Source organism: Sceloporus occidentalis, unplaced genomic scaffold (genome assembly GCF_023333645.1).
Source record: "Sceloporus occidentalis isolate IW3139 unplaced genomic scaffold, rSceOcc1.0.p SCAF_2, whole genome shotgun sequence".
In the NCBI taxonomy this organism is placed as follows: Eukaryota; Metazoa; Chordata; class Lepidosauria; order Squamata; family Phrynosomatidae; genus Sceloporus; species Sceloporus occidentalis.
The window spans coordinates 262,658,033-262,670,815 of NW_028316982.1; the positions used below are offsets into that span (position 1 = coordinate 262,658,033).

Genomic DNA, 12,783 nt, shown 5'->3' on the forward strand with positions numbered 1-12,783 from the left:
CCCTGATGGAATGTGTGGGTGCTTTAAAAATACCCCACTATTCTGAATGCTGGTACCAGTTTTGTTTTTCTGGAACCTTTGCCAGTCTTAGAGACTCTTTGTCTCCTGGCCTGGAACCATCCCACTCAATAACTCTGTGTGTGTGTGTTGTTTTGTTGCAGGAACCGCCTCTGTTGCAGTAGCTGGAATCTTTGCAGCCTTAAGGATCACAAAGAACAAGCTTTCTGACCATAAATTTGTCTTCCAGGGAGCTGGAGAGGTAGGGCTCATGTTCCTTTGAGGGAAAGCCAAAGAAAATCACCACGCTCCCGTGTGCTTTCTGAAAACAAGAAACAATAGAGCAGAAATGTAAAAGCAGGAAAGTTGTTGTAAGCCTGGGGGCAGGGATTGTTCTGAGCTTCTCTCCCTGCAGGCTGGCCTTACAGAAAGAGATTACACAGCTGTGAGGGAAATGGCCCAGAACGACCCTTGTGTGTATTACTTGGGAAATGAAACTACATTTTTGCCAAATCTCTAAAGAACCAAAGACCCTGCAGGGTTTTTGTAGAGAATGAGAACTGATCAATGGCAACCTATTGGCTTTTTCATTGGCTTCTGTTTTGTCTAGCCAGTGAAGTAAATGTTGACTTGTTCATGGATTGTTAAATTTTTCTTACATGACCACTTGAGTCATGTCTCTATCTGGGTCTCTATCTGTCTCCAGCATGATATAGTATAAATGTGATGTAGAGCCAGCATGGTGTAATGGTTTGTACATTGGATGCATTGAATGCTGGGAAACTAGAGTTCAGATCAGCCATGGAAACTCACTGGCTGATCTTAAGCAAGTCACATTCTCTTAGCATTAGAGGAAGGCAATGGCAAACCTCCTCAGAAGAAATCATGCCAAGAAAAATTAATGAGAGATTTGTCATAAGTTAAGAGGTGACTTGAAGTCACATAGCAACAATTCTCCTTTGATGGTCTTTATGAAAGAATGCATTGATAGTAGAAATCTGGGAAGAGGCAGTATTTATTTATTTACTTTATATGCCACCTTTCTCCCGGGATGGGACCCAAGGCTGCTTAGTGTATCTTTGGTTTTCATAAGAAAACCTTGAGCCTTAGAGTTCACTGGTCCAGATTGTCAAAACTACTCTGGAAAATAACCTTTTGCCACTACCTATCGATTTGCAGAGTGCAGAAAGACTCTCCCCTTTATATCCTTGCCTGTGTACTTCAAATCCTACATGTCAGGGAAGATGTCCCAGTCATAGAATCCACCCTGACCAGAACACAGGTAGAGAAAATGTTAAACCTATTTTAATTATCGAACATATCAACATCTAGAACAGGTAGTCATAACCCATGCTGACATCTTTGGGCTCACTGATTCTTCTCTTCATCTTGTAACACACTAATTCTTTCTGTCATCTAATCCACAAACTATCTCTGATCTTACACATTCACTTTCTCAACTGACACTGAAACCACTCATAGTCCATTCTGATCTCTACTATCAATCAATCTTCCATTCATTCATTATTTGGATTGGGATTGAGAAATGTTCATACTCAGGGTAAACTCATTGCAAACAATGTGGTTTCTGTAGGTCTTCACTAAGCATGATTAAGTCTAGATATAACTCTGTTTATAGACATGGATGTCACTTAGGCCTTGTCTGCATGGGCCAAATAAAACTTACTCCCCCATCCTCTCACTGATGAGTCTGGACAATGCACAACCCAAACTCCGGTTCTGGCGCAAACAGTCCAGACAATGTCTAGCTAATTCAACACTGGACCTGAGATTTACCTCCCTTATAATGGAGTAACTCACTTTTGCTCCAGATCTTCCTAGAAGATCCTGAGTGCTCAGTTAGGACACTGGGCAGATGTTTAGAATGTGCCACCACAGTAGAACTAGTTCACTCTTAGGTCAGAACAAGATGCCCAGCCATGTGATTGAGGCTTGGTGCCTCATTCTGATCTCAGAAGCAAATGACACTCACCAATGGCAGCAGCGCCAGGTGGCACAGCAGAACATGCATGAGGATAGCCACCTGGGTTTGCAACAGGAACACTCAAGTAACAGTGGGACATCACTGGGGCCAGAATACTCTGAGCTGCTCCCAGAGTATTCTAGCCAGTGAAGACACCACCACTAAAATGAAGACATTACCATCTAAGATGCCTAATATTGACTTAAGAGCCAATTTTGGGGGCCCATCTCGCAAAGCATTGGCTACTCTGGTTGCAATTGGCAACCAATCTTTTCTAGCCTTGCAACACATGAGATCCTTTTCATATTTTTTATCAATATTGTTTTATCAAGAAACTTCATGAAATGAATCGAGGATTTTTCTACAGATAGAATATCTGCTTTCCCAATCTGCATTAGCTTCTTTCCTTCCTTACTTAAGTAACTTCCAGTGTTTGGAAGATCAGCAGTTAAGTTGTCACGCCTTAGTGGAAAACCACCTGCACTGCTAGTATAAAATTCCAAGTTCAGTCATCTGGAATCTCTAAGTATAAGCCTTTCATATCAGGACAGATATGAGACAGTGCAGAGCTGAAACAAGCCAAAGTTGACAATATTGTGCTTGATGGTTTGGTTCAATCCATAACATTACGTTCCTTCTATCGTTTCACAAAGAAAATGATTGCTTGTCCTATTTGTATTTTCAGGCTGCTATGGGCATTGCTCATCTGATAGTTATGGCTCTAGAGAAGAAAGGCTTCTCAAGAGAAGAAGCTGTCAAAAAAATCTGGATGGTGGACTCCAAGGGTCTCATTGTCAAGGTACTCCTGAAGATAAGAGGCCTGATTTCTGTTCATGTTTTGCCTTGTAGAAATTACAGCATTTATTGTCCTAATGCAAACACATAACATTTTAAGCACAGTATACATAATTTAAACATTTTTCTATTGAAAATGGTTATTACTAAATTCAATTAAATAAAATATATATTTTGTCTAATGTGGGGAATCTAGGAACAAATATTGCTTTTCAAATTGTTAAAATGGTCCAGTTTCATTTTTTTTAAAAAAAAAAGACAGGCTGGATGGCTATCTATCAGGATTGCTTTAATTATGTATTGCTGCATGGCAGAGGGTTGGATTGGATGGCCATTGTGGTCACTTTCAATTCTATGATTCTATTGACATCTATTGGCTAGCATCCATGTCATTACTAGCATGCACATACAGGTATGCATCAATCTAACATGACAAGCCAGCATTCAACTTGCTGGTATTTATGTTTGTATTGCAAGTTACAAAAGTCCATTCATGGTATGGATATTCAACACATAGTGGTCATCCACAGAATCCTTCTCATCTCATTTCAGATGAAAACTTGACTCTGGCTGCAAAAGACCTCTGAGCATTGGTATATATTATTCACTTAGATTTTCTTAACCCCTGAAGGACCTGAGATGACAGCAAAACTTTATAAAATCCCAGTGAAACCAGCAGAATGAAATATCCAAGAAATATTAAAATAATTTGTGTCAAATTTCAAGTGATCCATTCTCCCTTTTTAACTGTTGCTATGGGCATCAAATGTCAGTACAGCAAATAATTGTCTTGCAGCTCTTCAGATTATGTTCAGGATTTAACTTCATTGAACCTCCCAGAGAAAGGAATTTCCCACCATTCATAAGGCAGTCATAAAGGAATTGACAACCAAGAACAAGTCAAACACATTTGAGAAACAGAAAAAATAATTTCAGGTGTCTGATGCTAGTAAAGCTGATTGCTTTAGTCTTTTCTTTAAGCTGCTATGACTTTTTCCTGTGTTGTGGAGTCGAAAGCTTTCATGGCCGGCATCCATAGTTTTTTGGGCTATGTGGCCGTGTTCTAGAAGAGTTTCTTCCTGACGTTTCGCCAGCATCTGTGGCTGGCATCTTCAGAGAATGCTTGCCTGGAAAAGAGTTGGGTATGTATGTATGTGTGTATATGTACACACACACACACACACACACACACACACACACACACACACACAGTGTCACCCTGAGAAAGGAGGAGTAATTTGCATGCATATTGTTTTGTTGCTAATGTCAGGCCTCAGGATGGGAGTATATGCAAAGGATGACACAGTACATACACACACACACACACACACACATATATATATATATACACCCAACTCTTTTCCAGGCAAGCATTCTATGAAGATGCCAGCCACAAATGCTGGTGAAATGTCAGGAAGAAAACTCTTCTAGAACATGGCCACATAGCCTGAAAACCCTATAAAAAACTATTTTCCTGTGTTGTTTATCTCACAGGGTAGGAGTCACCTGAACCATGAAAAGGAGATGTTTGCCCAGGATCATCCCAATGTGAAGACCCTTGAAGAAGTCGTGCGGACAGTAAAACCAACAGCCATTATTGGTAAGTGAAAGGTCTACCCTGAGGTTTTTAGCTATGGGGAGGGGAGGAAAGAAGAATTATGTCACAATGACATATTTGTTCAGTCCTCAAATTTTTAGCATTGCGGAGAGTGAGATCTTGAAAATCATTCACACCCAGAACTCTTATATTTACTGCATTTGCATTCCCTTGGTAACTTTACGTGTCTTTTTTCTTGAGATATCTAAACTTTATCTCTCAATGTTCAACTGAAGTTTTAAGTTACTGCAATGGTAGAGATTTTGGAACTGAAGCATTGTTATGGTGCAATAATTCATAGTGTCAGCACCCCATTCCTCCTATACCACACCATACAGAATCCTTAGTAATGGCATTTGTTGTTCTAATATTACTTATAAATCATAATTCCCACATATCACTGAATGTAATGACAATAGTTGCAACATAAATAACTAGCAAAATTAAAATTATACCTTTAAATTACAATATCATATGCACAGACAAAATGTATTTACATGTACATAGTGGTGCTGGTGGTGGTGGTGGTGGTGATGATGATGATGATGATTATTATTAAACTTTATTTCTAGAGCGCTATAATTATACACAGATGATGATGATAATTCTTACTCACTTCTCCTTACAGCTCAAGGCAGGTTACAACCTAGTTAAAACAGAATCATTACATAAAATACACATATTAAGCTGCATCTCTATGCAATGTTTATATTACCATATGTAGGACAATAATTAAATATAAAATTCATGATTAAAAACTGCCGGAAGAGATGGGTCTTCATATGTGTCTTATATTCCAACAGCTGGTTTAGCTGTCAGATCTCTTCCGGCTGGTCATTCCACAGTCTTAGGGCAGCCGGTGAGAAGGCCCTCTGGGTAACGGCTGCCAGTCGGGTTCTTGCAGGCTGCAACAACTGCCCCCAAGAGGACCTCAGTGTTGGGGCCGATTGTATGGGAGAAGGCAATCCTGTAAATAACCTGGACCCAAACCATGTAAAGCTTTAAAGGTCACAACCAACACTTTGTACTTTGCCTGGAAACTAATTGGCAACCAATGGAGTGACTTGAGTATACATGTAATATGTTCACTCCTGGATGTTCCTGTAATTAATCTGGTTAAAGTGGTTAAAGTGAAAATTTGGTAAGATATGCTGTTTTAAAGACAATTTAAAACAAATTCAAAGAATTATCTTCCCACTGAGCCTCACCCCACTTACACAATCTCTTCTGCTGAATTCCAGCATTTTAAAGGGATATACACAAACACCACAGCCCATTTCTGCCTAAAGGCAGGAGTTTGGAAAGCAGTGGTGTCACCCTTCCTTAGGGTGTCACCTGGTGTGGACCACACTCCCTGCACCTCCCTAGTGATGCCCTTGGCTCTAGGTGTTGCTGTTGTTTTCTTTAGGTTTTCCTGTACCACCTCCCTTCCTTCTATCTTTTTTCCCCCCAGCAATGTTTTGATCCTTGCCTTCTAGCCATGGTTTGGTGCCAATTCCTAATTCACTGTAGTGGGGAAAGACAGGGATTTTTTTTTTTTATTGGACTAAGAAAACAGGCAGCACTACCTGACTACCACAACCAAGAGCCAAAAAGAGATGTGGAGAGGTCTTGCCTTAGTACTGGCATGTTCTACTAAGTGGAGCAAAATAAGCATTTATAGCTATATAATATTTGGGCGTGTGGTTAATTGTTTCTCAAAGGAAATCTCCTCTTCCACATCTCATCACTGCTCCCTCAATGTTTTGTACATCCTGGAGCCTAACAAATTCTCTTTGGGTGTATGTGTGTTTAAAAGAATGTGCTTCTTTTAATCTACAGACTTGTATACTTCTCCATACCTAAGGAGTCTGCCAGATATGTTGAAGCTACTTCCTTGTTTTGGGGCAGCTATATTTTGCTTCCAAGCTCATAGTCTTTTCTCCTATTTGCTATTAGATTGAATGGTGAATGGAGTAACAGACTTCTCATCTTCAAAGAAAAAGCAGCCAGAGTCAGATATACAATTATTTTTGCAGAAAGCAAAAGTGGGAATCATGCAACCCATGGGATGTTAGCAGTTAGAGTATTTCTGATGTGGCTCTTACATCTCTGGAGTGTGCCAGATTTCTCAGGTCTTTTTTTAAATCAGATCTAAAACCATTTTTGAGAGCCAAAAGCATAGCTGTTGTATGGTTTCAGAATAAAGTGCTGTTTCAAACCCCATCACACCATGAAACAGCTGGTGCTAGAAAGTAGTGATTGGAATGTCATATTCTGCGGAAATGGGTTTGTGCGACCCCCCCCCCCCCACACACACACACACTTTTGGGATCAGGAGGACCTGAAAATGCCCCTCTGACCTTCTACATGCACTTTTCTCAAACTAAATATATATTAGAAGTGGAGGTTACAATCTGGGGCAGGAATCTGGCAGGTAATCTTCCATTTCTCTTCCCGTTCATACTACCACTGTTCATTTATTACAAATTTGTATCACCTCCTTCTTTTAACAGGCTAAACACAGGTCTGTAAATCTAATAGGCAGATAGGCAGCTTGCATACAGCCTCCTAAACCAGTTTTCCTCCGTTTGTTGTTTTCTTTATTTAAAAAAAACTTGTAGGTGTGGCTGCTATTGCTGGAGCTTTCACTGATCAAATTTTGAAGGACATGGGGACATTCAATGAGAGGCCAATTGTGTTTGCTCTCAGCAACCCCACAAGCAAAGCCGAGTGCACGGCTGAAAAGTGTTACCACTTAACAGAGGTAAGGCAGTTGCTGGGTTTACTTTTAAATACCCCTCTCTCATATTGCTGTTACAAAGGTAACCTATGGGAACTTTTCATGGATCTTTTCTTGTTCTGTTTTCAGGGACGAGGTATTTTCGCAAGTGGGAGCCCATTCCCAAAAGTGACCCTGCCAAATGGGCAGACCTTCTTCCCTGGTCAAGGGAACAATGCATACGTTTTCCCAGGTGTTGCTCTGGGAGTTATTGCCTGTGGAGTCCGGCATATCTCTGATGACATCTTTCTCACCACAGCAGAGGTTTGGAGTCTTCTTATATTCAGCCATCATGCAGAATGAACGTTTCATAGAATCATAGATTTAGAAGGGCTTTCATGGGGCATAAAATTCAACCAGTCTTCAGTGCAGGAACTGCAGTTAGAGCATCCCCACAGATAGCTGTCCAGCTACATTTTGAAGATGTCCAGAGAAACAGACCCCACCACCTCTCTAGGTAACTGGTTCAATTACCAAACCGCTCTTGCCACCAAGTAATTCCTTCTAATGTTCAATCAAAATCTACCCTCTTATAAGTTGGCTCAGCAATGGCTCAGCATATCAGATGCTGACTCTGATGGACTGCAAGTTTGGCAGTTCAAGACCCAAACACCGTGTGATGGAATGAGCTCCCATCACTAGTCCCAGCTTCTACCAGCCTAGGATTTTGAAAGCATGTAAAAGTCCAAGTAGATAAATAGGTACCACTTCGGTGGAAAAGTAACAGTGTTACATGTAGTTGTGTTGGCCACATAATCACAGAGTCATCTTTGACAACGCTGGCTCCCTCGGCTTAGTAATGAAGAGCACCACCCGCCTACAGTCAGACACGACTTGACAATCATGTCAAAGGGGAAACCTTTACCTTTGTATGTTAAGACCATTACACCTGGTCCAAACCTTTGCAGGAGGAGCCTGCAGCCTTCTCTCTCTGACAGCTCCATAGATATGCCAAGGGATGGAAAAGGTTGGTAGCATGAGTTTTCACAAACATCTGATGAAATATACTTAAGTCTATGAAAGCTTATGCTACCAATGTCTTCCTCTCATTTAGTCCCAAAGGTGATACAAGATCCCTTTGCATACTGATCCAGGCTAACACAGCTGTATCTTTATATTCTAACCCTATAGATACTTAAAGAGTGCCATCTTCCCTTCAATTTTATCAGTTAACAATATAAAGGACTGCATCTACTATCCTTGTTGCCACTTATACTTGAACTCCCTCCTTAAACTCTTGCTTTCCCTTCCTTGTACTCTCACTTCAAAGCCTACCTCTTCTCTGAAGGCTTTTTCTGAACCTCTGCCATCTTTCAAACATTGTTCAGGTGGGAAAATAGGTTTGTCCCTGAACGTTCCCCCAATACAGATCTGCGCCACTCATAATTCCCTGCCAAATGTCTGTATAATATCTATGTTTTGTTGCAGTCACGGGTGCAGCACTGATGTGAGCATTTAAAGTATCTTTGATGTTAATGTATAGCCCTGGGATTTATAGTTCTAATGGTACATTGGTTTTTTCTTAGAATGCATGTGTCCAGCTGTGAGAATGGATTAATTAAAATTCTCTGTATCCATGATCGGGCAAAGGAGAAGAGAGGCAGGTCCCAGCCCTGCACCTGGAGGTTGTTAAACAATTAGCTAAGATGCCTCCTTCCCCCTCTTCTTGGTGCAGATCAAGAGACACAGAATGACATCTTCTCTGTTAAGTAGTGCTGAATATTACACTACATTAGAGGCTAGCCTATAAGGGATTGGGGCCCTGCAGACCAGTCCGCAAGGACACTCTGGGTGTGGATGAATATTCACAGGCATGGGTGAGTGCGAGTGTGTGTGGGGGGGGGTCCTCTGCCTCCAGAATGGGTAGAGACACCTTGTCTGGTTTCCCTCATCATGACAGGTTAAAGCTAAAGTGTATGAGCATGTCTTGCTTTGCTTTTTCTTTTGCCTTTGCACTTGCTTGTTGAGATACTTACTTACTGAAGATTTTCATACCAGCGCTTACCATGGGGTAAGTACTGGTAAAACACTGGTAAAACAGCAGAGAGGCTTGCATGTGTGAAAGCCTGATGCACTTCCTAAATGTCCCCTCGCCTCCAGCATCTCTGAATTGTTCAGGAAGCAGTCATTTCCTATGAACGGAAACTTTGCATTAATGGGAAATGGCTGCTCCCTGAATTATTCAAGGATGCTGGAGGTGAGGGGACAATTCCGTGACATTTAGAAAGCATGTCAGGCTTTCACACACTCATGTTTTCTTGACATTTTACCAGTCTTAAGCACTGGTATGAAAATCTTCATTGGAAACTAAGGGGTGGAATGATGAGTGTATGTCTTTATTTCTAAATAAACAGCCCTTCCAGAGTAGAACTGACTGATTGTTTCTCCGATTCCTCTCCAAACCCACCTGTGCTATGCTAGTGTGACTCTCGAGCTGGAGGGAAACACTTCAGACCAAGCATACATTGTGGGCATTACAATTGACACAGCGAGCAATGTGGAGTGGAAGCTGATAATTTAGCAGGGCAAGTTCTGGAAGGGGAGGAGTGTCTCTGAGGTTGGCATAGAAAATACTTGCCCCCTCTCCCCCAAGTCAGCATGAGGAAATTCAGCTGAAACAGGTTTATAATGTGCTCTCTGTGTAAGAGGAGAGTTGTAGAGAAAATGTGACTGCTAAACTGAAGAGGAGTAGGCTTAGTGCGAGTGTATGCCTTTATTTCTTTATTCTTCTACATAAAAGCCCTTCCAAGACCAGACCTGGCTGATTTCAATCCAAACCCACATGCGCTTGACAACTGAATAAATTGTGGGCAAATACAGTTACAATGGCACACATTTACTCATTCATGTTTCAAATGGAAGGTCAGTGTATGAATCATGTTTGGTGACACATTCAGGGATAATAGAAAAGTATGACTATGTGTAATTTTTTGCTTGTGGTGGATGGAAAAATTCAACCACTTTATTTATACCACACCTTTTTGCCATGGACTCTAGGTGGGGTCTGGGGTGCAAGTAAGAGGGCAGCACCTTCATTTGCAGTGACCCCCTCCATGCCACCTACTTGTTTTCAGGATAGGCAATCCCACACATGCATTGCTATTCGGTAGCCAGAGGAGAATGAGGATCAGTCAGCCTTCAGCCTAAAGGGAGCAACAGGGATCCCTCAGTGGCCCTGGAAAATGACATCTTCCTCCGGCCTTGAGCAGATCATACTTTCTCAGCACTCTCTCAGCCTAGAAGATAGGCAATAGCAAACTTCCTCTGAATAAATCATGCTTGCCAAAAAAAAATTGCCCTGCGTCAGACTTTACTTAAAGGCACATAACAATACAGTGGACTCTTGGTATCCACTGGGGTTTGGTTCCAGGACCCCCCATGGATATCTAAATCTGTGGATGCTGAAGTCCCATTTTAAACAATGGCATAGTAAAATGATGTTCCTTGTATAAAATGGCAAAATCTATGTTTGCTTTTTTGGAATTTATATATTTTTTGAATGTTTTCAAGATGTGGATGCTTGAATCCATGGATAAAGAAATCATGGATACAGATGGCTGACTTTATATGCAAGATAGACTTTAGTTTATCTCACTAGTATACCCCTTTTGATATACAAATTAAATGCCCACCACTTTATACGTGTGAGGAGACTACTGAACAATAGATATGCCAGCCTCTTTAATGTCTAAATCAGATTTGCATTCCAGTTTGCTTGAGATATGCTTACAAAGAAATGCAATCTGTGATTAGCTTTAATGTAAAGGTAGGAATCTTGCAGCTCTCCAGATGTTTTCTGGACTGCTACTTGTCGACCATGCTTTAGCTAGATAGTTAGACCAAAAGGTTGCAAGAAGAATCCAGACTTAGTCTCTTGCATCTACACATAAAAGAATGAAGTAGCATTTGGTGGGAAATGCCTGAGATCCTAAAGAGAAGTTGAAGGCTTTCATGGCTGGCATCCATAGTTTTTTGTGGGTTTTTCGGGCAATGTGGCCATGTTCTAGAAGAGTTTCTTCCTGATGTTTTGCCAGCATCTGTGGCTGGCATCTTGAAGAATGAACACCACAGCCCATTTCTGCCAAAAGGCAGTTGTTTGGGGAACAATGGTGTCATCCCCCTCCTTAGGATGTCACCTTGTGCAGCTCACACCCCCTTAGTGACTCCCTTAGTTGAAGGCACATTCCTAGAAAGAGTCTAGATTTAGAGGCCTTACACAATTGTTTTTAAGGATGCAGTGTTGGATACACAGTGTTATCAGAGAGTAACACAACCTTTTGAAAACTATTGTCTAGTGTGAAGCACTCTCTTTCCCCCCCTCTCCTAGTCAATTGCAGAAGAAGTCACGGAAGAGAACCTTGCTGAAGGAAGGTTGTATCCACCTCTGAGCTCCATTCAAGATGTCTCCTTCAAAATTGCTGTGAAAGTAAGAGTCCACAATATTTTGGTTTAGATTATTTATTATTATTATTTATTCCATTTATATACCGCCATTCCTACGATCATGGCGGTGTACAACAAATACAAAATAGCCCAATCAAACCCCTTTATTAATACCAAACAGTACAATTCATAAAATCCAACGTACAATCCAATAGCCAATAAAACACGGTAAAAACAGTTTAAATACCATTGTACAATACACACAGTGCGCAAGAAGAAGAGTGGTAGTCAGGACACTTGAGGGAAGGCTTGGCGGAAGAGATGAGTCTTAAGATTCTTTCTAAAAGACTCCAGGGAGGGGGCAGATGATGTGGTATGTCAAACTTTTTTCCAAAAACAAACTCCTCTCCTTTCCTCCAAAGTGACGTGTAAGTACCGAGGATGCAGGCATGTAAACAGCACAATCATACACCAACCAGACTTACCGTAGTCACAAACACAGGAGGTAATTGGGATAGAGTTTGCTGGGGTCCTCTTCCTTCCCTTCACAGCAGTGATTCACAAGCTTGATCTCCAGGCAGGGTTGGACTTTGATTTCCAGATGATTAATGGTCAAAGATTCTGAGAACTGTAGCCTAATATCTGGGAACACCTGTTTGGAATTGCTGCCCCATAGCACTTCTGCATATAGAAGGTCCACTGAGTTAAGACGTATAACAGGTAAGGCTTTAGTCATATTTAGAGAGGAAATGAATGGGATTTAAGTCATCTATGTGATTTAAGCCCCATTAATTTCCATGGGTTGGTTGGTTTATTTATTTATGCATGCATGCATGCATGCTCCAAGCATGACTGCAGCCTCAATCCTGTTGCTAGACCCAACTAGAGTAAAGACACGTTGAAATCAATTGTTGAATTAGGATTAACAGTTATGTAAATCCCATTGATTTCACTGTGTCAACCATAGTCAAGCCCATCAGTAGGATTCAGGATTAAATCTAGATTCAACACATTAAAAAATATATAGTGGGAGGCAAGTGCACATCTGCCACACCTAGTCAGGGCCAACTGAAACATGGTTAGCTAAGAACCGAGCAGGGAAGAAAGGGATAGGTTCTGCTGAGTTCTTCCTCAATCCCCATTCTCTTGTAGTTGTGCCATAGGGGAGGTGGATACATATATCAGTGCCATACCTTCCAAGTGTTCCTGTTTAGTGAGGACAGTTCATCCCACTTTTTCAGCTGCTTCTAAAATACCCCCATTTTT

General features: G+C 41.2%; 1 protein-coding gene across 3 annotated transcripts in view; it reads left to right on the top strand.

Annotated features, from left to right (window-relative positions):
- Nucleotides 1-12,783, top strand: part of ME3 (malic enzyme 3) — a 142,963-nt gene that overhangs the window by 127,430 nt on the left and 2,750 nt on the right. For 2 of the 3 annotated variants that reach the window (XM_089512875.1, XM_089512877.1), the window contains 6 exons: nucleotides 162-259; nucleotides 2,667-2,780; nucleotides 4,271-4,376; nucleotides 6,977-7,119; nucleotides 7,225-7,398; nucleotides 11,462-11,560. In XM_089512875.1, the coding sequence (XP_089369001.1) occupies nucleotides 162-259; nucleotides 2,667-2,780; nucleotides 4,271-4,376; nucleotides 6,977-7,119; nucleotides 7,225-7,398; nucleotides 11,462-11,560 (734 nt within the window). The remainder of the gene's footprint in view (nucleotides 1-161; nucleotides 260-2,666; nucleotides 2,781-4,270; nucleotides 4,377-6,976; nucleotides 7,120-7,224; nucleotides 7,399-11,461; nucleotides 11,561-12,783) is intronic. The other variant, XM_089512876.1, reaches the window with a different exon arrangement.